We start from the raw sequence: 26549 nt of genomic DNA, 5'->3' as shown, positions 1-26549 counted from the left end.
CTGCGTTTAACCTCCGCTTGTTAACCTCATTTAACCCCACTGCCTCCCTCTCAGTCTGGAGGTCAAAATACACCATGAAGTGATGCATGTCCCTCGGCTTCGCCGGGGGCCGAGGAATGACAGAGCTTGACTTTGGGTTCTGCGTTCACTCCACAGAGACCCTTTACCCACCCGCTTTATTGCTGTGGTGGATTTTCTTTGTGGGTTCACTCCTGCGAGCTGGTAGATGGGGGAGGGTGCGACCCCCCCCACCCGCGGTGGGGACATCCCTGCGTCACCACCCGAGTGCAGGAGGTCATGTGAGGACGCATTCCTCACCCATGGCGGAGGGGAGAGAAGGGGGGTGGCGGTACAGGCTGTGCCCGGAGTCTTTAACTGCATTTATCTAGGTTGCAGTGGTGTATGCACACTAGCGAAGGGTTCTCTCCCGGCTTTTCCTTTTCCTTGCAGTGAGAAAACAGGCGGCTGGCAGGGGAAGCAACACTTGTGCTGGGAACTGTCAGACGCTGCGGTCGGGATAGGAGAGAGCTCATTAGCTGCCGCAATCAGAGCAGTGGCATTTCCTGCCGGTGCTCGGCTGCGGAGCAGCCCGCCGGCGGATGCTGACACCGCCGGCCGTCACCGTGCCCCGCGGCCGCGTACTTGCACTGCAGCGGCGGTGGGCGAGGGCCGCGCCGATTGCAGCAGCGGCGCAGCCCGGCTGGTGCAGAAGACTTCAGCGGGGCTCCCCGCTCCGCAACGGGGGCGACGCCGCGGCGGAGTGGTGGTGGGGGTCTCCGCGCACACCCCCCGTTGCATGCAGGTCCCGCCGCCCTTGCCCGCCCGGTGCAAGCATTGTCCCCGCCGCAGTGCCCGGGCCGCGGCAATCCCCGCCGCCGCAGTGCCCCCGCCGCCCGCACGCGCCCGCCGCACGTGAGCGCTGCCGCCCGCGGCCCGGGCGGCGCGGAAAGTGTGTCACTGGGTGAGGGGGGCGGGCGGGGGCGGGGCGGCCCGGCGGGGCGGGGCGGGCGGCCGGCGGTGCCGCACTCTGCGCGGCTCACCGATCGCTTTTGTTGTAAAGGGGAGGGCGCCGCGGCGGGGACGGGCAGCCGCTCCTCTGACAGGCGACAGCGCGTTCGCCTCCCGCCCGCCGGCTGCATGTAAGGCTGCGGCGGCGGACGGAGCTGGAGAGACACTGACTGACCGAGCGGAGCCGTGCCGAGCATAGCCGAGCCCAGCCGTGCCGGGCCCGGCGGAGCCCAGCGCGGCGCCGCCGCCCCTGCGGGAAGAGGCCGCCATGGAAGTCAGCGCGGGTAAGTAAATGGGCAGCAGCTGCGGGTTGGGGGGCTCTGCGGGGTGGTCCCGGCGGGACAGGCGGGTCGGGGGTTCATAGGCGGGGACCAGCCGGGGCGCAGTGGGGCGGGGGAGCGCGGCTGGCGGTGGCGCTGCCCGGCCCCGACCCCGCTGGTGGCCGGGACGGCCGCGCGCTGCCTCACATGGACCCGCCAGCCGAGCCATGTGCGCCCTGTGTTTACGTTCCGCGCGGCGTGCCCGCTCATTGGCCGCGCGGGGCGGTGACGCGCGGATTGCATAATAGTGCTGGGGCGGCGGCGCGGGGCGGCTGGCGGCGCGGACACGTGAGGCGGGCGGGCGGCCGCTGTTTTGGTGACCTACATTCGGGGCGGCGGCGGAGGGGCGCGTCGAGGATACGTGGGGCCGGGCGCCGCTGCGGCGCCGGCGGCTCCGCCCCCGCGGCGCCCGGCTCCGCCCCTGCCCCTGCCGTGCGAGTCCGCGGTGGAGCGCGGGGGGAGCGGGCAGTCTTCGGCGCGGTGCTTGGCGGGGGGGGGGGGCGAGGGGTGGCGCTGCGGCGGGGGCCCGCACGCGCACGGCCGTGTGCGGCTGCGGCGGTTGCTGCCCGCGCGCCCCGCACGTGGACCGGCCCGGTGCGCGGGGGCGGCGTTGTGTAACGGAGGTGGCGGCGGGGGCAGGGCCGGGCAGGGCCCCGCGCCGCGTGACCGCGGGGAAAGGCGAAGTGGCCCCGGCCCCGCCGGGCGACCGGCTTTCCGTCTTTGTTAACGAAGAGGATAAATGGCGGCGAGGGTGCCGGCCGGGGGAGCCCCTGCTGCACCCTCGGTAGCGGGCGAAACGCTTCACGGCTCCCTCAGATCGCCTCCGCGCATCTGCATCGTTACACCTTTACGCGTCCCCGTGGAAAGGAAACAGCCGCAGGTGGCAGGGCAGCCCTGGTGGCCCCCGCTTAGGTAAATCCCCGCCAAAAAGGACCTCGAGCACCTCGCACCTCTGGCTGCCTGACTTGCCTCTGCAGCAGCTCGGTGTAGCCAGGAGGACTCATTCTGCTACCCCATACCGGGTTCCTGGAGCAAAACCCTGTTGGTAGGTGCAGGGCTGCCCTCTTGATCGGGGTCCCACTCTGCGGGGTACCAGTGCGCATGCAGGGATCACTGTGTCGGTGCTCTCTGTTTTGAGTTGTTGCCCTGTGCTGTGTGTTGGATTCAGCTTTTAACTGCTGATCAAACAAAACCACTGTTTATAAGGGAAATGTAATTTCTAAAATAACAATAATATTTGGAAAGTCGACTGCAACACAGACAAGGCTGCCAAGCTCTCTAGGGCATGGGAGCAGCCCAACTATCTGGGACTTCTCAGGTTTTCAAAACACAGGGGGTAGAAAAGCCCTATATGGATTAAATAAGCCCCATACTCCTTCGGTGCTCCCCTATGACATTGGTGTTACCCTTGAGGGAAAAGAACATGTCTTTTTATGAGGCAGGGTTCGAAGATAGCGGGGGAGGTGGTGGCGTGGAGAACCGTGGAGTTCTCTGCGGGGGCTGTGTTTACGTGCCCTGCCCTGCCCCGCCCCTTGCAGATAAGGATGGCGCCTGCAGAGAAACACGGTGCTTCCCTTGGAGCAGGTGGACTGCGAGCTTTGACCTGGCACCTGGCAGAGGCACGTGGAGCACCAGGGAACAGTGGGACCTTGATCAAATAGGTGGTGTCCTACAGGGGCACGGGTGTTTGGCAGCATCTTTTTCTCATGTCATTGTGGGACTATGTGTCCATTGCAACCCTCCTTTCTCCAAAAACCTCATCGTGGATGTGTGCTACACTGCGTGGAGGATTTACTAGCAAAAAAAAAAAAAAAAATCTGTGCAGGAATGACTGCTCTGATGGGCTATAGGGGCACCAGTGCCCCGTAATATGAGAAGCAGTCTGTGTAGAACATGCATTGTGTGACTGCTTGGTCTGGCTTTGGCTCTGCTGGGGTCTCCTCAGCTACACACTCTTCAGGGTGTTGGTGGTGGTTTCCTCGGTAGAAAAAATTTAATGTTAAAGAGGAAACAGACTAGTAAAGCTGCTGCAAAAGTGCCAAGAGGACCATTACGACTTATAAATGTAATGAAAATGTATAAGTAAGAATTTGTATCTGCAAGAAGTGATATTTCCAGAGTTGTATATCGCCACTGCCCAATAGGTGTAGCATCCTTTATCTGTGAGGAGGTGATGGCTGATGTAAGGGGCTGCAGCCCCAACCTGCTATTCCAAATCAGTCGGTCAAGGACTCTACAGGCACCAATGCTTTTTTCCTCCAAAGGAAGCCAGTGCATGGCCATTTTAAAGTTCTTAATTCTTGCTGTTCTGTGGAGTTCCTTGCTGCAATGTCCTGTGTTATCTGTGAAGAGACTCCACAGAGCAATACAGCCTAAAACAGAGAAGATGTTGAGTGTAGTTTTTTTAAACAGTTGCGTGGCTTTTGCTATTGAAATTTTTGTGTGAAATATCAGATGTTTTTATATTGACTTTTGAAGTACTGAGTCTTGGAGACAAACTCAAATAAAGTGAAAACAATTTCTCTTACCTACAAGCAAGAAAAACCAGCCTGTGAAAAGCCAGAACTGCTCCCAGGTCTGCCGAAGGACAAAAAGCTGTTTCACCTGAAGGATTCTCGAGTGTGTCAGATTGTGAGACATGGCAGGACAGAGACTGTTTGCACATCGCAGCCTGGTGGATGGAGTTTAGCTTCTGCTAGAAACGCTACAAAGGCTTGCAGTCAGACAAATGGCATTCAGTAGGCTAACCAGGCTGCAGCACTATTTCTTTCCCTTGCCCTCTTCCCTTCTGCATCATGGGCACCTCCCAGCCCTTTCTTTCTGTGTCTCTGGCACGTAGCCTACATGAAGTCTTTCTCTCTGCCCTATTTCGGTCCCTAACCTCGCTTGTTTGCATTCTGCCTTCACAGCACTGTAAGATCCTGTCTTAGCTCTGGCTCCAGACAAACTCTGCTCAGAGGGCGGCCAGGGAAACCCTCCCTGAGCTGACCCGTGTCCTCTCCCTGCTGTCCCATCCTGCCAGCAGCATGGCTTGTTGCCACATCTTCTGGTTCTGACATTTCATCTTGGTTTAGATTGGAGGAGATTGATAAAACAGGAGAAGGGGATGGCGCAGACTGGGAGGTCAGCTGTTGAAAACGAATGGAGAAGAGCAAGCGGGAGGGAGAAAAAGGAGTGTGCCCAGGGACACGTGATGGCTGGGTCTGGTGGTGCTGGGTCACGGCATGGCTCACATGGCAGCGGTGCATGTCTACTTGTTATGTCACTATGTGCTGCCTTTTTTTTTTTTTTCTTGCCTTAGGGGGTGTGATAGCTTACATCAGCTCTTCAAGCTCGGCATCTAGCCCAGCCTCATGTCACAGCGAGAGCTCAGACAGCGGTTTCCAGTCATCCTCTTCGCCTGTACCATCTTCTCCGAACAGCTCCTCCTCGGAAAGCAGCTGCAATGGACGGAGCAACGAAGGCTCTGACGGGGCACCGAAGAGTGATCGGCTGGAGGAGACAATTAAAACAAACCAATCAAGTGTTGCTGGTTTGACAAAAGGCCATAATGGAGTCACAAGTATGTTTGGTGCCGGGACCTGAAGCCATGTTTTTTGCCTTATATATTACAACCTTTTATGTTACAACCAGATCCTCTGTGTGACTTACTGTGAAGGCACATAACAAAGCCGACAGTTTTATCTTTTTGTGTCATATGTATGGTAATACATATAGTATTACCATACTAATGCTAACAGATGGACACCCCATTGCTGCTGACTTCAAACAATCCAAAAATACAGTCCATAAGTACAGTCCAGCTTCAGATTTTCTCTAGTGAAAACTGATCTTAATAAAAAAATCAAACACTTGGTTAAAAAGATTCAATGAAGAAAAGGTAAAACTAATCAGAAATTGGTTGCAGGAGTACTTATGGAGCTGTTTTGCAAATCTAGTTAATCTGTTTTTTCATATTCTCTCTCCTGCCCCTTCACCTTCCCTCCTCCCAAGTTTCTTTGGGGAGCAAAATAAATAAATTACCAAACATTATATTATATTTGCATAGCTACATCTGAGACCTTTATCTTTTTTATTCCAAGTCTTAATTTGTGCATGTGAAAAAAACGAAGTGCTCAAAGCTGGAACTAAAGGATAGCCTTTTAAAATGCATTTAACAACCTAGCTCCAGCTATTTGCTTCACACTTTTTTTGGTAATCAGGGAAGATCAAGGATGAAGAATTATATTTGAACTGTTTTGGAAGGGCAAGAATCAAACTGAGTACTGGAATGAGTGTTTCAACAAATGCACAGCTGGAATTTAGACTAGTCTTTTGAAGCCTGAATTATTGGCAGAATTTTTTTATGATTTTGAATTGTTATTAAGCTAAAATGAGTAGCTAACAATTCTACCTTAAAAGTATTTTTTTAAGTGTTCCTACCCTAAATTCTTACTAAGAACCTTTACTTCCTCTTAAAGCTAGCAACTAGGTTTTTGATGTCAGGGCAGAGGTTTCTGAAATTGAAGCCTGTTGTAAACTGTTGAGATGTGTAGATAAATAGGTAATATTTTTAGCTCAGTGCTAGTTATGCTTTAAAAAAATGTACTTTGGTTCTATTTCAAAATCTTAAAAAAAAAAAAAAAGTTCCTTTTTACAAATGAAACCCCAATGTCAAATTACTTTTCTGGTAGAATATTGTTCTGTGGGAGTGTTTCCAGCTGTCCCTGTTGCTCACTCTTAAGGTAACTCCGTGGTCACTGAAGTTGCTGGTAAAATTCCCATTGGCTTCAGTGAAACCAATGTTAGACCAGCACTTATGACTTGAAAAGAGAATCTTTATTGACAAGCTGAAATAAAATAGATGGGGAAAAACTTAGAAAACCCAAACCATGAGCATATTTACAGGGCTGAAAAGGTATTTTCAAGTGTGCAAGCATGCCATTCTGTATGTGCAGTCTTATCAGTAGTCTTTATATTTGTAGATGTGGCAGAGTTGCCAGTCCTAAACTTTTATCAAGTAGGTAGAGTGTATGACCTGTTTACAATATATAATAAAATGAAATGTCCCTTTATATTTTTAAGAAATGTTTGTTCTCTGTTGAGGGAACCGTAGCCTTTATATGGGCTTACTTGTCCCAATGGAAAAACAGATGGAGCCCAAACTGTGGTGGCCTAGTTGACTAAATGATCCTTTTAAAAGTATGTAAATGTAAGCAGACTTTCTTTTTCTACAGTTGAGTACAATGCTACTGTTACTGAAAGTCCAGTGAATACGTGCTTTCTCCCTATTCTGTTGAGTGCTTCCTGTTTGTCTTTTTTCCCCCTTCCCTTATACTGGTACCTTCTGAACTGTTTAGGGTTTTTGTACATCCTTGTTGTCTGCTTCTCTGCTGTAGTTTTTTTGTTTTATGTTGAACTGACCTGACATATTTTGCTTTTAGTCCAGGTTTTAAAAGCTGGAAAGATACTCCTGCATTTGGCATTAGTTTTCTATATCCTTGACTGTTCTGTTCTGATTCTAGAGTTTAATGGCATGGTTCTTCTTTGCAAAGTCTGTGGAGATGTCGCTTCAGGATTTCATTATGGTGTTCATGCCTGTGAGGGCTGCAAGGTGAGCTATGTTTCTGCTCACCTTTATTCTGGTGAAATGCTCAAGTTCTCCCCATAGGGGAAAAGGGGTGATACTGCTGAAAAAGTATTGGTGTTCTTCTCTGTTAAGTCCGAGAAATTCAAAATAGTGCATTAAGTTGTAGGAAAAGGCAAACACTTGGCAATATACAGCATTTTCCAAACTCTGCAGTCCTTGCTGTTGTTGCTGCTTGTCCAGTCCTGCCTGACCTGGAGTGCACGGCAGGGAACAAGAACAGGAGAGAGAGGTGGTAGGGACCATGTCACGCAAGACATGTGAATGTTAATTGCATTAAGAGATAGTGGGTGTGTGATGTTACCTGGGCTGGGACACAGAACAAAACAGCTTTGGAAAAGCAGTTCCTTACCATGGGGAAAGCCCCTGGGTGCTTACATGTTCACAGATCAGTAGATTTGTATTTTCTGATACTGCAAACATTATGTTCTGTGGAGAAGTTTATCAGCTTAAAGGTTATGTGAAAGAACTATCTTTGAAGGTCATTTGGTGCAACAGGATGGTTTTGTTGCCAAACTACAGACACTGAAGTCAAAAGATCTGATTTTGAATTTCGTCTTTGTACTTGGTGTCATAGAAGATTTAGGGCACATCTTCTAAAGTGTCAATACAGTGATGTAGTACTGGAGATACTTTCCTCTGAGGTGCTGACTATGCAGGGAACAACTTAGCATCTTCTGTAATTAGAAATCAGTACTGGTTTGCATTATACACAGATATGCATGAAGGGGAAGTCAGTCATGAGGAGTAGCAAGTTCTGTAAAATCACTTGGGGCTGCTGGCTCTGAAGCAGCTCATGAGATGCAGTGAGGTCTTTTTGTGCCTGCAGAGAGGTGACTCTTGGCAGGAGTATTCGATGCGTGCTATAATAATAGTTGTGGGGTTTTTTTTGTTTCTCTGTTTACAGGGTTTTTTCAGAAGAAGCATTCAGCAAAACATCCAGTATAAGAAGTGCTTGAAGAATAACAACTGCTCTATAATGAGAATGAATAGGAACCGGTGCCAGCAGTGTCGTTTCAAAAAATGCCTGTCTGTTGGGATGTCAAGAGATGGTATGTTCCTCTACTGAGGAGTGATCCTCTGAGAGGCAATCTAAGGGTCTTAATGGCAGAAAGCACAGCCAGCCCTATTGTCTGGGACAGTTTCCCTGTCCAAAAGTGTTTAGATCAGCTTCTTCCGTGACTCTCCTGAACTGGTAATGTAATGCTGGCTGCAGACCTGCAGTCCTGTCTCCGGAGGTTAATGCAGTGGGATGAGCTGCAGTGGTCTGTTGCAAGAAGAGTCTCAATTTTGTTCTAATAAGTTAATATTTATAGGTGTATCCTGCCTGAATCTGAACAATACTCTTCTCTCTCTCTTTCTTTTTTTTTGGTTAATTTTGTTTTGTTACTGTTGCTTTTTCAATGAAAGGGAATTCTGCCCAAGCTGATAGCCTTGGAATAATCATTACAGAGCCTAAAGCATTAGGTTTGGGTGTATGGGATGAGCATATATCGGCTCCTCTTTTTTTTTTTCGTTTATTTCCTTTTCTTTTCTTGGAGGGAGGGGGAAGACGAGGAAGAAAGGATAATGTTGAGCTGTGCCTTTGACCACCTTGCTGGCTGTTCCCTCACTCTGACTTTTCAAAAAATATAATACTGAAAGTGTAGTTCATTAGTCAGCTACAACTTACTGTCACAAACCAGAAGTCTTCCTTCTGTTTCACTTTTTAATTTTCTCTGTGTGTTTATTTCACAACAACTAGGAATCTTGGGCTGTTAATAATTTAGTGGGTGGAGTGTTAAAACTTATTTAAAATAATTGTTCCGAGTTCTTGTCGTACATAGGAGTTATTTCATCCCCTAGGCGCTTGTTTGCGCATAAGGTTGCACCTGCTTTAATGAGAGAGATCTAGTTACATTAATGATGGACTACTGCATGAACATTATTACATCAGTCGAAACTGCTTATAAGCCCTTGTAAGGCTGTGGTTGGACAGAATGTTAGAGGCAGTTCTAGATTCCGTAGGACAGGGTCAAAAATTCTGCAGCCACAATGATGCCCATCCCCTTGCCAGCAGAAAATGTCCCATGTCAAGGCAAAAGTATCAGGAAAATCTGCCAAGGTAAGCTTCATTCAGCATTGATTCTCTTAACTTCTAGCAAGTTGTATAATTGGTCCATGAGGAGCTGTCTTGTAGGACTTATATTCAAATATGGTTTGAATTGTGTTTACGGTCAGCTAATTGTCGGCTCACAGAGTTCTATTGATTTAATTGATCCGATCTTAAAGCCTTACACTTATTTAACTAATGCAACTGTGTGTATATGCCATAACCAGGTTTGTAGCAAAAGGGGAAAAGGCTTTAGAGATTGTGTGCTTTAGAGCTGCTTTCTCTTTGTATGTAAGCAGCAGCATACATGTCATATCTCACACCTGTCCTATGCCCAGGAACCTCCTTTACTTCAGTGCTAATAGTCCTGCTGTAGTATTGGTGAGAGCAGCTAAAGTCTTCCCTTAAAGGGCAAGATTTTTGATTGGGATGTGTATTTTGTGTGTGTGCATTCTAACACTTTCAGAATTGACTTTTTTTTTTTTTTTCTCTTCCTCCCACCACTTTGGTTTCTCCACCTTGGAAGCTGTTCGATTTGGCCGTATTCCCAAACGTGAAAAACAGAGGATGCTGATTGAAATGCAGAGTGCCATGAAAACCATGATGAACAGTCAGTTCAGTGGTCACTTACCCAATGAAGCATTAACAGAACATCAAGAGCAAGCACCTCAAGAAGACCTTTCCTCCAAGCCCAAACAAGAGCGGGAAACCATCAAAAGCCCTTCTCCCCTTCCTGGCACTGACATGGCTAAGGAAGAAGTGATTGGTATGGTCACTAGGGCCCACAAAGACACTTTCATGTACAACCAAGAACAGTCTCAAAACCCAGCAGAGATGATGCAGTCCCAGAGCGGGGAGAGAATGGCAAATAACACCGAGCAGTACATCTTGAGTGGCGAGCACTGTGTTAGTGGGTTTGGTGGCCCTCAATACCCTGAAGGCGAGCAGCAGCTTGGTGGACAGTACAAAGGGAGAAGCACAATGCATTATCCAAGCGGACATGCCATGTGTTTCACAAATGGCCACTGTATGAACTTCACCAGTGGTTATACTCAGCGAGTGTGTGATAGGATTCCGGAAGATGGCTTTTCTTCAAACAAGAATACCACTTACTCTTGCAGCACTGGAGGAAGAATGCATCTGGTATATTGATATCAATTGTTTGATTTGGCATAGAGAAAAGGCTTAGTGATGGGTGTTATCCAGCTGTGCCTCTTTAGTCAGTGAAGCTGCACACAATTGGCACAGCTGCTGAAACATAGAAATGGTGACAAAAGTTTGCTAGTGCAAATTGTGATGGAGAACAATGGCTCAAGTTGTGTGAAGGATTTGGAATCCATGTAAGTGATGGAGTTTCTTGGCTCAGTTCTTAGCTGACTGAAAGTAGACTTAATGTCAAAGAACATTGGTTAAAGAAGACTCATGGGTTTTTTTAACTGGCTTGACTTAAAAGTGAAGATGGATGTTAGGAGTTTAGAAATTCCCTTCTTCATTCAATCCTCTTGCGGACTTCACTTTTAAATAATGTACACACTCAGATATGCTGTATTTTCCTTAAAGGTGTTCAGAGCAGATTTCTGGAGTGAAACCTCAGGGCTAGGTTTTTAAGCCTTGCTGTTGTGTTCTAAAATCTCTCTTGCTGGATAAACTTGGCTTTTTGTTTGTTTGGTTTGGTTTTGTTTTTATGGGGATAGGTTTATTCTGTTATAGGCATTGTAAAATAGAGGCTCAGTGGGACTTGGCTATGCATCCTCCTTCCCCAGAACATCTTCCAATCTGAACAGAGGCAGGAGAAGGGTGTGCAGCTAAATTGCTTTAGAGAAGTTTAGGGTTTTTCCTGTAGTATTTACATAAGTGAGGCTCTGAACACACTTCTGAGTACCTTAGATGACTTTGCTAGAGCGTTTTCTCACTGAATCCTTAACAAGGATGCTTCGTATTTTCTTCCATATCTATTTTGTGGGATTTTTTTGTTATTGTTGTGTTTCAGTTTTGTTCGTTTGTTTTTGTGGGCTGTGTGTGTGGTGGTGTGGTGTTTTTTTTTTTTTTTTTGTGTGTGTGGTTTGGTTTTTTTTTTTTTTCACTAACAGGTCCTTCCCATTTGCTTTGCACCTGCTGTTTCTCTGCTATTCAAGCAACTGGTTCTGTAAGCCCCTTAAAATAGACTGTCCTTCTCTTTCTTGCTGGAACTGACAGGGATGAGGGAACACAACATCCTCATTCTCATCCCGCGCTTCTGTTGAGAAACACAAGCTCCTCACCTTTCTGAAGTAACTCAAGCTGCTGGTGTTTTTCATCCTCCTAGTTTGTAAAGGTTCTTCATAGGTTCTCGAAGGCCCCTGAAAGTGTCCACACAGTGAAGGCTGTTGGTTTTGATGCTGGATTTCCTTTTTTGTTGTGTTTTGCTTTCTTGGCTGTTTTTGTTTGGTTTTTTTTCATGTTTGTTTGTGGGATTGTTTGGTTTTATGTTTGGTGGGGGTTTTGTAAGTGTGTTTGGGTTTGGTTTTTTTTTGGGGGGGGGGGGGTTGGTTTTTGTTGTTTCTTTAGGGGGGTGCGGTTTGGCTACTGCATATGCGGATCATGCTACCCATAGCAGGCTCTGAGCTTAATTGCAGACTCTGGGTACTACACCATGGCAAATAGTAGTCATTCCCAGCCTTTCTTCTTTGCAGGGAAAGTATGTGGAGTCACTGCAACAGCATTCTTGGCACTCCCAAGAAGCAGAGGTTAAACCTGTCCATATGGGCAGGCAGGGAGTGGTGCTGCCTGCAGAGGCCCAACCAGTCAGTTGGACTTCTGCAGGGCAGCTGCAGGGAGGTCTAACACAGCCAACGATAAGAAAACAAACCCGAATCCAACAGAGAACTGCAGACCCCCCCCCCACCTTGCCCTGCCATGTCCCTGAGACAAATGAGGGTTTTGCCAGAGAACTCAATGAGAGCAGGATCTGATCAAATGAGTCAGTAGCTGTAAGGGAGTGTCATTAGGCTCTGAACCAGTATAGAGACACATGTTCAGATTTTTTTGGGTTGTTCTTGTTTTTCAATACCCTCACAACCAGAAAAAACAGGTCGTTTCTGAAGAGAAGTGGTGACTACACAAGCTGACAACTTCTCCCATAGGAAGGACTCCTGGGCAGAGGTCTCTCAAGAGAGCTTAGACATAGTGCACAGGTGTGGAAAGTGCAGTTTCCCCTTAGGACTGAGTGCTTGAGAGCTAGGGTAGACTACGGTGAGATGAGAAACAGAAGTGATTTTTGTGGCCAATGCAGAGCTGGATGCTGAAGCAGACATTCCTTATTTTAAGAGAGTGCTGTATTTTGAACAATAGCTGTGTGAACCATTGCAGTATCATGGACAGAGCAGTGGTTAGTGTCTGCCATATTTCTGTGTGTGCCTAGACCTTTACTTCTGTGAAAGTATTTTATGATTTTTAGTTTATGGAAAAGGTCCTCCTCTACCCCACAAGTAATCATTTGGTTTTGGGCGTTGTCCTCAGACACACAAACGATGATGTGATTCAGAGCTCAACCAAGAAATCTGTAATTACTGTCTTTTGGTGAGAGCTTTCTGCATGTTAACTGCCTGACTAGTAACTGATATTTGGGAAAAAGACCCAAACCAGAAATGTGTATCTGTCTATGCCCACCTTGTTTTCCTAGCTGTTGCCAAATACACACATTAACTTACATACTTGTTGACTATATTCTTGTAATGGATCTTAGTAATGAATCTTGACACCGTCTGTGCAAAGAACTTCTAGGCGATTATCAGAATCGAGATGCCCTGCAAAAGCATCATTGGTCTGAGGAATTACTAATCTGTTTCACTGTTTCCTATTTGTTGTGCTGACACTGTGTAGGGTTGCATACTGTTTAGTATACTTGTGAGGAATACTTAAAGGAATTCTCATCCTTGATTGATGACAGGTGGAATGAATATTAAAAGGTGTAAACTTCCTTAAAATATGTTAATTTTAGAAAGCAGAACTGGAATTATCTCAGGGGGTCTGGTTGGGTTTTTACAGAGGGAATTTATTGGCAGTCAGCCTTGACTGATATGTCTGATCTCACTGTAATGGATTCAGACTTTGCTACAAAAAAATCAGTGAATGTTTGTATAAAAGAAAGTCACAAGATGACAAAATGCTTTGAGCAAAATTGGAACACAAGTTCCTTGGTCCTCCTTCAGTGATACAGATAAGCGCAAACATGTATGAGAGGAAGGTTGTCCTGATGATGAGGGTGTAAACCTTGTGACTCAGGAAACCAAGGCTCATTTCTTTGCTCTGGTGTTGACATCTTTGTCACCTTGACAGTCATTTTAGTTGCCTGCAAAACAAGAAAGATATATGAGAATGAATGTAATAGTGGCTGTGAGATTACAATCGATTGATTGTGAAATCATGATTAATTGTGAGATTACAAGGATAATACAAGAAAGAAATACAGATACCAGGCATGAGTGACATCAGGGAAGAATAGCATAACCTGGGTTTTCTCAAGTCTTTTGCTATAAGTGATGTTGGCATTTCCAAGGTCAACAAATTTAGAAACAGACTGCTAATGGATGGCCATGGGGCTTTTATTGTTTACTTCTTTTAAAGGGAATGGGAGAAATCTGGTTGCTTTGAGAGCTGACTGAGGAAAACTGCTATTTTTCCCTATTGCAAAGTTTTCTTGAAGAATAAACCTGCCTCTGTCAAGTATTTGCCAGTATTTGGAATTTTATCTTTAAGAGTTGTTTTCTGTGTGTCTATTTTGTAAACATCAGGTCTGCCCAATGAGTAAGACTCCCTACGTGGACCCAAACAAGTCTGGCCATGAAGTCTGGGAAGAGTTCTCTCTGAGTTTTACCCCTGCGGTGAAGGAAGTGGTGGAGTTTGCCAAGCGCATCCCGGGTTTCCGAGACCTCTCCCAGCATGACCAAGTTAATCTTCTGAAGGCGGGGACCTTTGAGGTGAGACCACTGTGTGTATAGTGCAGACCTGACAAACTGTGCATCAGTCTGACCCCCTTAAGAACAAAAATAAATAGAACTGGGTTTTATTGGGCAAAACCAGCTTGTTTGTGGATGCTGGCTCTGAGCTTTCTTTATGCTGATGGTGTTGAGTGCTTCTGTTTAGTCATGTCTCGGTAAGCTGGCCCTCTTCCAGGTAGCTCAGAAGTGCTCAGCCCTTTTACCCTTTCCTCTTACCTGGGCATTAATAAATGACTAACAAGGAGTTTCTTGGTTTTGTATAGCAGTGGTTACTTTGATAGCTACCTTTACTTAGCCTGGAGAGAAGCAGGCTGCATCTGGAAGGGTGGTTAGTCTAGAAAGCCAGCTATTGACTTAACAGTTTTGTAGAGGAATGTGTTTATCGCTCTTTATGTCCTTTGTTCTGCCTCTGTGCTCCCTGCAAAAGCCAGAGCATCCATCCTGCTGGCAACTGGTGGTTGCTGAAGCCTCCATCTCCAAAGCAGTAACACTGATAACTGGCTGTTCTGCTGCAGCTCTGTAGATACCATGTACCAGCTTCAGCCTGACTAATGCCACCAGGTCCTTGTGCTTAATTTCACCCACTTAGTGGTGTTAAGTTGGGAATTACATCAGAGAGCTTGGTGCTGTTTTATTAATTAGTGACCTTCACCATGGGACCTTTACTTAAGGTTTTAGTTGCTGTTGCAGACTCTTGTGTCTGCTGGAGACTATGCACATTTGATAAGTATTCAAATGTGAACTTTAAACGTAGAGGGGCAGAGGACCTGAAATCCCAAGTATGCAGTGTTACCATGTTTTGCAGGGGGGCGCAGGTTTGGTGGCACTTTTGTTCTTATTTGCTTGGTTTACTCTTTCAAAGAGGGAAGCTAGATTTTGTATTTATCTGAACTGGAGGTGTTTCTGGTTTCATGTGTTGGGTCTTTTATCTGCATTCATACAGCCCAGTTCTAAAATGGATAATTGTTGGGTTGGAAGGTACAAGTTATACTGGAAGACTTGGTGCCTGGAGCATGTTAGTTTCTTTGTTTCTTCCATCTTGCTGTCATATATTTTTTGCTGTTACGCTTACTCTTGACCATTTAATATTAATCTACAACTTCTGTAGTTAAGGGCTGTGTTTTCACTTCTTCAGCTACAGTCTCCTAATCTTGCTGTTCACATTACACAAAAATGTTGGTTCCTTCCTCCGCAAAGTAGTATACTGTCCAGAGCCCTTGAGGGTGGAAAATCAGACTTGGACTGTTCCTCTGACATAAAGCCAAACCTTCATGCTTTGCAAGTAAAATGTTTTGTCTTGGCCTTTCTTCACCTCAGGCTTTTCTCAAGCCTCATTCGTATGCCTTTTTGCCAGTTACAAGCACTGCTGATAAAGTTTCTATGTCCAGGCGAAATAGTAATAATGTGTGACTGCATGCTTATCCCTGTTCACTTGTTTATAAGAAACATTAATGGTTTCTGTTAGTGAGCTGGTACCTGTAGTTAAGGGGCTATGAGGCATCTTGGCAATGGCGGGGGTGAGGGGGAACCACCAACCAACCAACAACAAACCGCTGCGGGATTAGTGAAATGAAACCATTGCAATAAAGGCAAAAGCATCTTGAAAGCCTGGTGCTTACCCAGAAAACAAAAATGACCTTGTAACTAAACTAGGATATTCCAACATCTGCATGTTTAATAGATGACCTGAGTAAAAGTGCTGCCTCCAAGCCTGTTTTGGCTGCCTTGGGCACCAGTGTGTGTCTGTCTTGGCACTGTGTTTACCAGCAGTTTGTACACAAGAAGTGCTTGTTTGTTTGGGGGTAAGAAGATGCATGGAGACAATGTTGGTGCAGAAGCAACATGGCTGTTTATATTCACACATATATAAGCTAAAAAGCCCTCTTTGAACTGGGAGTACTGGAAAGCTCAGTGTATTGTGGTGGCATTTACATGACTTTGTATGGGAACCACCTCAGAAACAGCAGTGAGCCTAAAATAAGGAACTCAACTGGATTTGGATAGGTCCTCCCGTGTCTCCATAAGCCCCCACTCCAAATGTAGTTGATGATAGAACAAAAAGCCCTTTGTATCCATTGAGGTAGTGACTCAGCCTCTCCACAGACTCACAAACTTGCTGATTTGTGTGCAGGTGATGGGGAAGTCTGGCACTTACCTGGGTGGTGGTTTTTGAGTGCTTATATTGCTGTGGTGATAGGATTGGTGAGCTATATCTTCAGCATGCACAAATAGGAGTCTGGCTTGAAGTGAAAAAGGATGAATCAGTCATGTGCTATACCATGGTCTGAACTGTTCCTCTTTGGGTTAGAATGATGACATTGAAACCTATGTGTGAGGTTGTTGCCTTAATATAAATCAACACAGCTACACAGCTTCATGGGCTTCAGTTTTGAATACCAGCATTCATAGTGGTTGCTCATTATTGAAAGTTCTTGTTTCTAATGTGCAGTTCTGTAATGGGACTGCTATTTTGAACTGGAGAGTTGTTGAGTACCTGGTGGGTCCCTGCTAATGCACAAATTCATCTTTGTCCATCTACCCTTTGTCTCCTTTTGTATTCTGAGGGCTTCTGCGCTTATGTTTCTGCCTAGGTTTCTGCATTCTGTAGTTGATGTCATCAAAGGACATACAGCTCATGTGATAAAGCTGAATAATACATAGTGCTCATGTGTCCATCAGAATTGCTGCATGTCATTTGGCTGTTTAAATTTAGGAGCAGGTCATGTAGTGTGCATGAATTCTCAAACATTTTCAGTTTTTTTGAACCCTCATTTTTTTTAGCTTGTCAAAGGCGCTAGTCTTTGCTGAAAACCTGGTGCTACTCTCATCTGTAGTAAACATTAAAATTAATGCAGTTATGTAGGGTAAGTGAGAAGACACGACTGTCACACCAAGAGATTACAGGAGGCCTGAAGTTATAACCAGTGCCAGTTGGTTCATTCTCTCCAAATAAGAAGGCTGTTGTGTGCACCTTAAACCTTGAAAATGTAAATAAGGTTGTTGAACATGAGCAAATGAAACTTTACAAGCCATTCCAGAGGGAAACATTTCACAATACGACCGAGAAAACCACAAGAGAAATTTCAGCCCAGAGGGGTAAGTTCAGTGTATGTCAACTGCTCCAGCCCAGGTGCTTGTACCAAAGGGGTGTTCCCAGCTGCAGCTACAGACCAGGTGCCCTTTCAAGCCCTGCTTCCTCAGCCTTTTGAAGGCTGTACATGCGGCTCCTTTTCTACCAGAGCTCATTAGCATTCCTGTGGGAGCATCAATGCGGCATGGTACTTTCCCAAAGAATGCCTAGTGGGCCAGATCATCAGGTGGTGTAAATCAGCATTGTTTCAATGGAACTGCTTTAGTTTACGCCAATCAGAATCTGGTTCAATACCTTCATTTTGCTCCTCATAAGTGTGGCCAAGAAAATATTTCTTTTACTGCACTGTATGCCTTTGGCTGTTCGGCAGCTTAAGCAAGTTGTCCTACTGGCATATTTATGAATGGCATTATCTTTGTGGCTGAGGCTGTCTGAGGCTTAAATTTTAATTTTCCTCCTTTTCATGTGCTATAGCCCCATCCCAGCATCCAGTTGCTAATTTTTTCACTTGTTTGTTTCTCTCTGACTACTGGGCCAGAGCTTGCACTGTTTTTTACAGCTCAGTAGCATGCTGACAGTTTCTGTAAAGAATGCTTGTACAGTGGTTAATGAGACAGTTTGCAATGATGTTAAAAGGTTTCATGTTTTTCTTTGGCTTTTCTAGAAATCCACCTGTATTCATCTGGTTTTGTTGTTCTCTTTTTTTTTTTTTCTTTCACCAGGTTTTAATGGTACGGTTTGCATCTTTGTTTGATGCAAAGGAACGTACTGTCACCTTCCTTAGTGGAAAGAAATATAGTGTGGATGACTTGCATTCAATGGGAGCTGGTGATCTGCTCAACTCAATGTTTGAATTCAGTGAGAAACTAAATGCCCTGCAACTTAGTGATGAGGAAATGAGTTTGTTTACTGCGGTTGTCCTGGTATCTGCTGGTAAGGAGAGCAAGTTAACTTATACCTTTGCCAAATTTTGAATATGGTTCTCTATTAAAAGTTTTCTGTAAAATGTGTATCTTGTTATTTCACATCTAAGTCCAATTTAGTGGGTTTTAAGCTACTAGCAACCTGTAATGCACTTTTTTACATACCTGCTCTTTCTAATATTTGCCTTTTGAAAAAATGTTGCAATGGGTGTATATTTTCCTGCTACTTTCTATAGAATGCAAACATACATCTCATAGCTGCCTGCTGACTGTTCAGAAGCTATTTGTCTGACTCATCTAAGTTTCACAGGACAGCATCAGTGAAATTATTCCTGACTTGCACAGCCTAAGTCCCGGGATAAGGTGGTATTTTTACTTCCAAGTATCGTCATTGAAGTCTATTGTGTATCTTACTTAAGCCTAAATCCAACAGTTTGATCTCTGCCTATGTCAGCAAGAAAACCCTGTTCATCTGCATCGTGACTTCTTACCACTGAAGGTCTGCCAATCCACTAACATCTTCACCAGCCTCATATCTTGTTTCAGTCCCTGGATATACAGAACATCCTGGCCCACATTCAAAGAAGGATTAGGCACCTACTTCTGTAGTATTATCTAAAGCCTCAAATTAGGCACATTAGCTCTGCATATAATGCCTGGAATACAAGATGCAGAATCCCTGCTTGCTGGGTAAGGAGCCGTTTAGAGGTAGCTAGCAGGAATGCTGGTAGTGCCCGCTTCTTATACAACAAGACAGCATTTGGGGGCCACTCATTTCTTTAACAAGTGCACCTCTTCCGCCGGAGTGGTTTAGACCCACATCTTTGCCATCAGCGAGGGGTACCCCAGGCATGGTGCTGCAGGCACATGAAGCCTCTGACAAAGGTAGCACAGCTCACTCTAATAGCTTTGTGCATGGCCTAACTGAAATGTGATAGCACAGGAAGGAGCAGCTCTAGTCTCTTCAATTTTTAAGTGATAGTAACGAGCAGAGGATGGTAGAGTTTGCAAGCTTCAAAAGCCATAAGGATTGGCAGCAGGAAGGAACTATGGCTCTGTAGTCTATTAGTGAAAATGTTCAGGTAGCAGAGAGAAATATGAGGGTTTAGTTGCTTTTCCAGACTCTGCTTTACAAGTTTGATCTTTCAAAAAATAAATTGATGAGATCTGGAGACAACCTTTAAAGACTGAGAGCCAGGCCTCTTCTCTCCCTGTGCAATGTCATAACTAGGCTACAGCCACTCTTCTTGCTTGCTCAGCTGCTGGGCCCTAGAATTTGAGTCTCTATGCCACCTATTTTGAATCTAAGTGGCTGTATCTGTTCTGTAAAGTGTGCTTCTAGCACAGAGTCAGCTGTTGCTACCTCCTTGTAGAGCTTAGCTTAGGGGTGGTACATAATGTGTATAGCACATGGTGTCAGAGCTGTTCAACAGGACAAAAAGAGGTGTTGGTATTGAGGCTTCCTGCAGCTGTGGAGTATTTTTCAGATCATGGCTTTGGACGTTATTGCTATCTTGTGATCCAGTGTGTAGTCTTATTGCAACCTTCCTGGACATCCTCACAAAATACTCAAGAGTTTTATAAGGCTTAACTTCATTGGTCTTCTAGCATTTGGGCCCAAACCTGTATTTGTACAGTATTCCAGACACGGTAGTAACCGTGATGGTCACTGTGAGTTCAGCAGTTGTCGAATCACCTTCACTCTGTACCTTGCAACCGAATTGAAATGCTGCAGTTGTTACTTGCACGAGTGAGTGAGCAAGCTTCATGCTTGAGTGGGTACCTAAGAAGACCAGAAGTGCCTCTGACAGAGCTCCTGGGGAAGATGCTCTCAGTGCGAGGGCCTTCCAGGAGGAGAAGGTGCCTGTAGAACTGAAGGGTTATGGGCATCTGTTGATTGAACAGATATTGAAAGACAATGAGGAATGTGACCTAGAGAGTCATTTCCCATAAGATGGAGGTGGAAGTCAATTAAAGGAGGAAGAGTGAGGATGATGTGGAGATGCAGGCAGAGGCAAAAGATGGTGTAACTGGAAGAAGAACTGAAGGTGGAAGAATAATGCCATTAGGACTTCTGAGTAATTTTCTTTCTAAAATGAAGAAGATTGAAAGGAAGATAGTAGAATAGTCAAAATTCACAGTCAGTTGCAGAAGCAGAATGTGTGACTGTTAAATCCTGGTGAAGTGATCCAAAATATAAAATACCATGATGCACTATTTTAAAATATTTTTAAAAGACTTCCAGTTGTTTAAATTTCTTTGTAAAAGTGCACATGGAAAAAAAGAAATGTTCCTAAGTCTCTAAACAGTGCTAGGGGGAAAAACTCTTGTCAGAAGTATCTCTGCATAGCACTGTGTGAATAACCACTCCTAGGGTGGATATTTAGAACATGCAGAAAGAAGCAGCAGGCAAGGATTGTGTGTAACTGCACCAACAAAAGCTTCTGCTGGCCACTGTGAGTAGACTGAGATGTAGAAGAAAGACTTGGACTGGTTGAAGAGGAGAGGCTACAGTCACTCACCCAAGGCACCTGCAAAACCTGTACTGCAGTCTTCTGCTGTCAAGGGCAAGGCAGTACCACTGCTACTGTACGGAGCTGTTGAGAAACCTCGTCTGGCACACTGTGCAAATGCCATCCTCCCTGCTCAGGACAGAGCACACCTAAAGGTTTTTGCAGAGTGTGGGGTGAGTGGGATAGTTAGTGTAGCAAATGAAGACGGAGAGGCTTCTCTTCACTCGTGCTGTCTTGGGGAGCAGCTATCAAACCTAATGGACAGTATTCACAGAAGACTAATGTGTGCTAACATGCACTTCGATATTAAAATTCATAATTGTTAAGAGTCAAATGTTCTGGAACTATCTTTCTAAAGGAACAAAAAAATATTAAGTGCTTCAAGGTGGACCCTTAAGTGGTTTATGTAACAATTTTTCCTGTAGCAGTAGGGAACTGCAGTGACTAGTCCAGGACTTCCTAGATTTTGTTCACCCGAGAAATCCGATTGAATTGGCACTGACAGCATAAGGAAGGGATTCCCACTCTGACTGTATGGTCTGACTCAGTGCTAATCAAGAAAGCTGTTGTCATTCTGTGTCCTAGTTCTGCAAAGTGCTTAAGTATATGTACACATCAAAGCACGTTTCTGCTCCTGTCCGTCACTTGTGTATGTATGCACCTTGCTGAATTTACATAGTGTTTAAGAAGAGAGGCTAGAGCTTGGAAAAAACAGCTACTGTGCATGGTTATTAGGTGAGATGTTTTGCTTAAAAATTCATCCTTTTTAGCTGCTTACTTAGGTTCCACCTAAGGACAACAGGCATGTTATCAAATACAGCTCTCTTGAAAGAGATACTTGGGCGTGGGTTGAGTGCAGTGTGTGAAAGCACAGTAATTTTCTTGACACTGACACTTTTCTTCTTCAGCTGGGAATTTTTGGGTGTGCCATGTTTCGTTTTGTAAGTTCTTCTGAACACACTCAGAAATAGTGCCCAGTTGTGTCAAGGCTTCTGTTCTCTTTGTCCATGAGGAACGCATTGTGCAGATATGAGTGTGACTTGTCCTCAGTGGGGTTTTCTTCTCAAATGTGACCCTACAGTCCAGCTTTGAGAAATGTTTGAGATTTTGACTACAGCGTGCCCTGGCTTTCCTTGTGTTGGAAGTTGTGATTCAGCAAAATACTCAAGCACGTGCTTCAATCTGTGTTTAAGTGCTGTCACTTCAGTGTGAGATTAATACTTTGCAAAGTTGATGCTAAATAACATTTGAGAGACTTTTAGTATATGGGTTTGAAAATTATGGCATAAGTATTTAATTTTTCTTGTGCTGGTTAATGTAGTGAGTGATTCTTGCAGTGGCTTTATGTTGCAAACTACATCTGTTCAGTCTCTCTTTTTTTCTTTTTTTTCTTTTTTTTTTTTTCTCCTCTTTCTCTCTCTCTCTCCCCTCTGCCCCCCCCTTCTTTCCCCTCCCCATCCCCCTTCTCTTTAGATCGCTCCGGAATAGAAAATGTCAATTCTGTGGAGGCACTTCAGGAAACACTAATCCGTGCATTAAGGACCTTAATAATGAAAAATCACCCAAATGAAGCGTCTATTTTCACAAAACTTCTTTTGAAATTACCTGATTTGCGTTCCTTAAACAACATGCACTCTGAAGAACTGTTGGCCTTTAAAGTTCACCCATAGGCCTTTAGATCTCATTTGTACTTGGACTTGCCTCGTGTTAAACTGTTTTGTGCTAAAATACATATTTATACAGTTGTACCACTTATTGGAGGGTTCACAGACTGAGCAGTTGATAGCTGTCCCATAACCATGCAATAACGCTTCAGCAGGTGCTTGCAGCTAACGGCGGCACAGCATCCAGAGTCCTCCAAGACATCAGCCCCAGCTGTGCTTCACTTCTGCAGAAGAGGTTGTGATCGACCTGAGTAAATATGGACTGTTCTGTCGCTTAAAGAAAAGAACCATGACTGCCCTCTTATGTAAACTGAATGCAAAGTAGCTGTATATGCACATACGGAGCATGGAATGGGATGGGAACAATCCTGTGCTGATAGGAAAATGGAAGAGCTGATTTAATTGGTCTTTCACGTATCTAGTAGATGTATGTCTGTGTCTCTTGATAAGTCACTCATGGTTTCACTGTTATTCCATTAAACTCGATGGAATGATTTCAGCCTGCACCAACTCTTCACTGAGCGTGTGTTCATGCCATGTGTATATATAATATAAATAGTTAAGTAATGAGTGTTTATGGCTATATAAAGTACAGAGTTGTGTGTATATATGTGTATGTATATAAATAGTTCTATACATAAAGTATACATATAATTTCTTCACAATATTTTAAACTGTGAAGGAATTTAAACTTACAACAGAAGGTGATCTATGGAAAGAACCAAATAGATGCACTTTGCATATTGCTGAACTAATTATCTGAGCATTTCTAATTTTTAGAAAACATCAAATTTGCATTAATATGCTGTGTTTGTTAATTTAAAAAACAAAAAAACAACAAAAATAATCACAACTGAGTGGCACCACAGGGACAGAGTCAGCTTCAACTTCCAGAACAGGTTTGTAGAGAATCTCAAGTGGAGATGGTTAGTTATGGCAGTAATGAGATTGATTGTCCATTGCCACTGAGGTTCTTACATTCTGATAAAGGTTAAAGAAGCACCAGATGCTCTTCAAAAACTTAAGCACAGCCAGAAAGAAACTATCGGATGAGTAACAGCATCTATAAGAAAAAAAAAAGAGAATATATCCATGGTTGCGTTTGGGTGTATGTGTGTTCTGTGACCATTTATTTCTTGCAGTACATCATTTTGATGCTTCATTGCTGAATGAGATTCCCCATGTCTTTTCACGATGTGGGCTTTGTGGTTCCCATGCCTGTTCTCCTGGAGCTCTCCATTGATATGTGTGTGTGTGTGTGTGTATGCGCACAGAGAAGGTGCACTGGATGGTCTGGATTTTTTTCTTAAAAAAACACCACAAAAACCAACCAAACAAATGGGACTGACTTTGTTTATGCCAGTAGCGAATTACAAAGCAGATCCTCAAGGCTTAAGCTTCTGCTGGTTTTCCATCTAGGAAAGCAGCTCTCTGTGGGTTTTCTCCATTTGTAGCAGGACCTGGCACCAGAAAAGAGAGATTAAGAAAAGTCAAAGCAGTTGTGTTAATCAGTTATATTTATGTTTTGCTAACGTGGGAAGAAGATTCTCCATTACCCTTGTGTTGATTTAACTTACCTTAGCACTCTGGGTCTCTGGTGTTTGGTAACACTACGCTGCAGAGGAAGAGACGTCTCTGTTTGTTACTGTCTAGATGTATGTGATGGGTGAAGCCAGGAGCCAGAAAGCCACCAGGCTGCAGATCTTCTCCCTGTGCAGGAGCAGCTCTTGCCCAGCAGTGCATTGATGGGAGTCCTGATCCCTGCTGCGCAGCTGGAGCAGAGGAGAAGGAGGCTGCACCCCACTACGGCCCCGGGTCACCTGTGGGCTGGGGATTTCCCCTGGGTAGGTGGTGAGGAGTTCTGGCAGTAGGGGGCAGGTGCTTGAGTAAGATCTGCGGAAAATTTGGTTTTAACCCCAGCAGAGGAGCAGGAGCACCCACCCTTTACCTGCTCTGCAGCTGCCGCAGGGAGAGCTGTCCTCATGCTTCAAGCTACATTAACCACTGGATAATGGCCCCTTAATACATACAGGTTTTTTTATCCAAATGTGCTATTGGGGCATGTTGTCCTAATTTCTCTTAATAGTCTGCATCCTACCAGTATTATTTGTTTGAGAGCTTCACTGAATTATGCATTGAACCATCCGGCCTTTAGAAAGAACACAATCACATGTTTTATATTATTTAGGAGCTGAAATGACTTTTATAGACCCCATTTCAAACGTTGAAAGTACAGTTAACCCTTGGTTCTTTTGGGAGGGAAGGAGGTTTCTTACAGAGATTGCCACCCTACAGCTGTCTTTTGTTGTGTTTAGTTTTTTTTCTTAAAACTGTATTATTAAGCCTTTAGGAATGTATAACCAGGACTGAGTAATTACCGCTTATGAAATTTTTAGTTAGATGGACCATGTATGCCTATAGATAGAGTATTCTAACTTGTGCAATTTCACTTGAAATAATCTTCCTGTACATAATGGAAAATCTCATCTAACAGTAAAAAAAAGTCCCAAACAGATTGACAGAAGAAAAAAGTTGATTATGGTTCAAAAGTGACCCACATATTACAAACCTTAGCTGGATTCTTAGAAGAAAATCTAAACTCATCGTGTTAGCTGTGTATTGTGAGCTCTTCTTTTACTGTGTCACTGGTTATACACTTGTTAAACGCTGAGATAATAGACTTCATGCCAGGCATTTGAGTACTGTAGATTGGGTCATTGCTGAGAGATTAATGTACTGTATGACTTAAAATGAAATTTTTATTCTTGATTTTATTCTTGATTTTGTTCTTGTTTTAAAAGATTAAATATGGGCATTATGTCAGCAAGCTAAACTGTGTGTCTGTGTTCTTTGTGTTTTCCTGGATGAAATCTGGAAGGGAGGACAGCACATGGAGATGAGCAAAGCAGAAGTGGTGGATGAGAAGATCAGCTGCTGGAAGGTCCCGGGGGCTGCTCTGGTGCAGGGTGGCTGGGAGCTGCATCTCGGCCAGCCTGTGATACTGGTCTGTCTTGCCAGGTGGTTGGATGGGCTTTTCTGATGGATTTCGTTTCCTTTCCTACAGTTAATGGATGTGTTTGGGTAGTGTCATTGAAACAGGTAATTATTTTAAACGCCTTCATTGCTTTCAGGAATATAATTTTCTAACTGAAAAAAGGATATGGTTTAGTTTTTGGTAAAGACAGGCTTAAAGCTAGGTTGTAAGAGAGGTAGATGGAAAATGGCATATGGAGGGCAAAGATCTGTTTGATTTTTCCAGCTTGCTTTCCTAGTTTGAAGTGTTTACTGTTCTAGAAGATAAGAAAAGCTGCTCTAGGAAATGATGTCTCTATCGGTCTTTAAAAAAAAAAAACACCCCAAAATTAAAACAGAAACACAACTATGACTGCCAGCACTGGAAAAAATAACACAAAAGTGCTTGCTTTTTTCTTGGCGTGTGTTCTCTGGTGGCATGTTTGGATAAAGCTTCCCTTGTTGCCACCAAGCCTGAGTCCCTGTGAGCAGGGCCATGAGCCACAGAGGTCCCAGGGCCAGAAGGACCTTGGGAGAAGTTCTTTCCAGCTTTCACCAGGATGCTCTGGATGAGCAATGAGTGATTTTTCCCTGTTTGGCTGCAAGAGTCTTACCACAGCAAATGGGGAGGGTGAGAGGGATACTTCCCAGTAAAAACCCAGTTCCATTCCCCTCTCTCCCACTCTCATTTTGGCAAGGTGCTTTGGGGATGGGGACATGAAGCACTTATGCTGCAGTGAACACGCCTACAGCAGCCTGCCCCATCTCTGTGCTCACTCTGTGGGGAAACAGCGAATGTCACAAGGAAAACAAAAGTGTATGAGTGTTGCCGTGTGAAAGTATGAACTGATGAGGGTGTGGGCAGCCAGCTCCCTCCTGCACTGGCTTGTCACCCATGAGCTGCGCGTGGGGTGGGAGTGAATCGGCATTTGAACTAAACCGCAGAGCACTTTGATTACAGATATAGTGCGTACAAGGAAATAAGTGGCACTTCCTTTTCTTAGATGAGTACAGTGAGGAACTGCCAGAGCCTTCATCAGCAAAAACCTTTTTTTTTTTTTTTAAGGTTGGAGATTATAGCAGGGAGGGAAGAACATCCAAGTATGAGGAGAGCCTGGAGACACCCACCCGTGACAGCCAACTGAGCTGCAATGGACAGCTTGGAAAAAACACTGTGGAGGCTGTTCTTCATGGGCAGGAAAGTTGGTCAAGGACACAACCACATTGCCAGTGAGAGAGAGGAGCTGGGCAGGCGTGCGTGAAGGCCGCATGTTCTTGGGTATCAGGAACAAACAGGTCCATCCACACCAACAAAGCTTCC

General features: G+C 44.8%; 1 protein-coding gene across 1 annotated transcript; it reads left to right on the top strand.

Annotated features, from left to right (window-relative positions):
• Window positions 1-1005: 1005 nt before the first annotated feature.
• Window positions 1006-25049, top strand: NR1D2 (nuclear receptor subfamily 1 group D member 2). The gene is made up of 8 exons (XM_065832186.2): window positions 1006-1292; window positions 4630-4890; window positions 6833-6921; window positions 7862-8006; window positions 9573-10189; window positions 13819-14004; window positions 17839-18049; window positions 22026-25049. Exons 1-8 carry the CDS (start codon window positions 1277-1279, stop codon window positions 22220-22222), a joined length of 1722 nt encoding a protein of 573 aa, XP_065688258.1. The 5' UTR covers window positions 1006-1276; the 3' UTR covers window positions 22223-25049.
• Window positions 25050-26549: the final 1500 nt, after the last annotated feature.

This window comes from Patagioenas fasciata, chromosome 2 (genome assembly GCF_037038585.1).
Source record: "Patagioenas fasciata isolate bPatFas1 chromosome 2, bPatFas1.hap1, whole genome shotgun sequence".
NCBI classification, from domain to species: domain Eukaryota; kingdom Metazoa; phylum Chordata; class Aves; order Columbiformes; family Columbidae; genus Patagioenas; species Patagioenas fasciata.
Note: the sequence above shows the minus strand (reverse complement) of the source record. Positions and strands in the feature narration are given on the sequence as shown.

What these genes read in the sequence shown, in the direction of transcription:
- NR1D2 (XM_065832186.2), top strand. An exon ending in AGGCCATAATGGAGTCACAA is followed by an intron (nt 4,891 to 6,832) that starts GTATGTTTGGTG and finishes TTCTGATTCTAG; the next exon opens with AGTTTAATGGCATGGTTCTT. An exon ending in ATGCCTGTGAGGGCTGCAAG is followed by an intron (nt 6,922 to 7,861) that starts GTGAGCTATGTT and finishes CTCTGTTTACAG; the next exon opens with GGTTTTTTCAGAAGAAGCAT.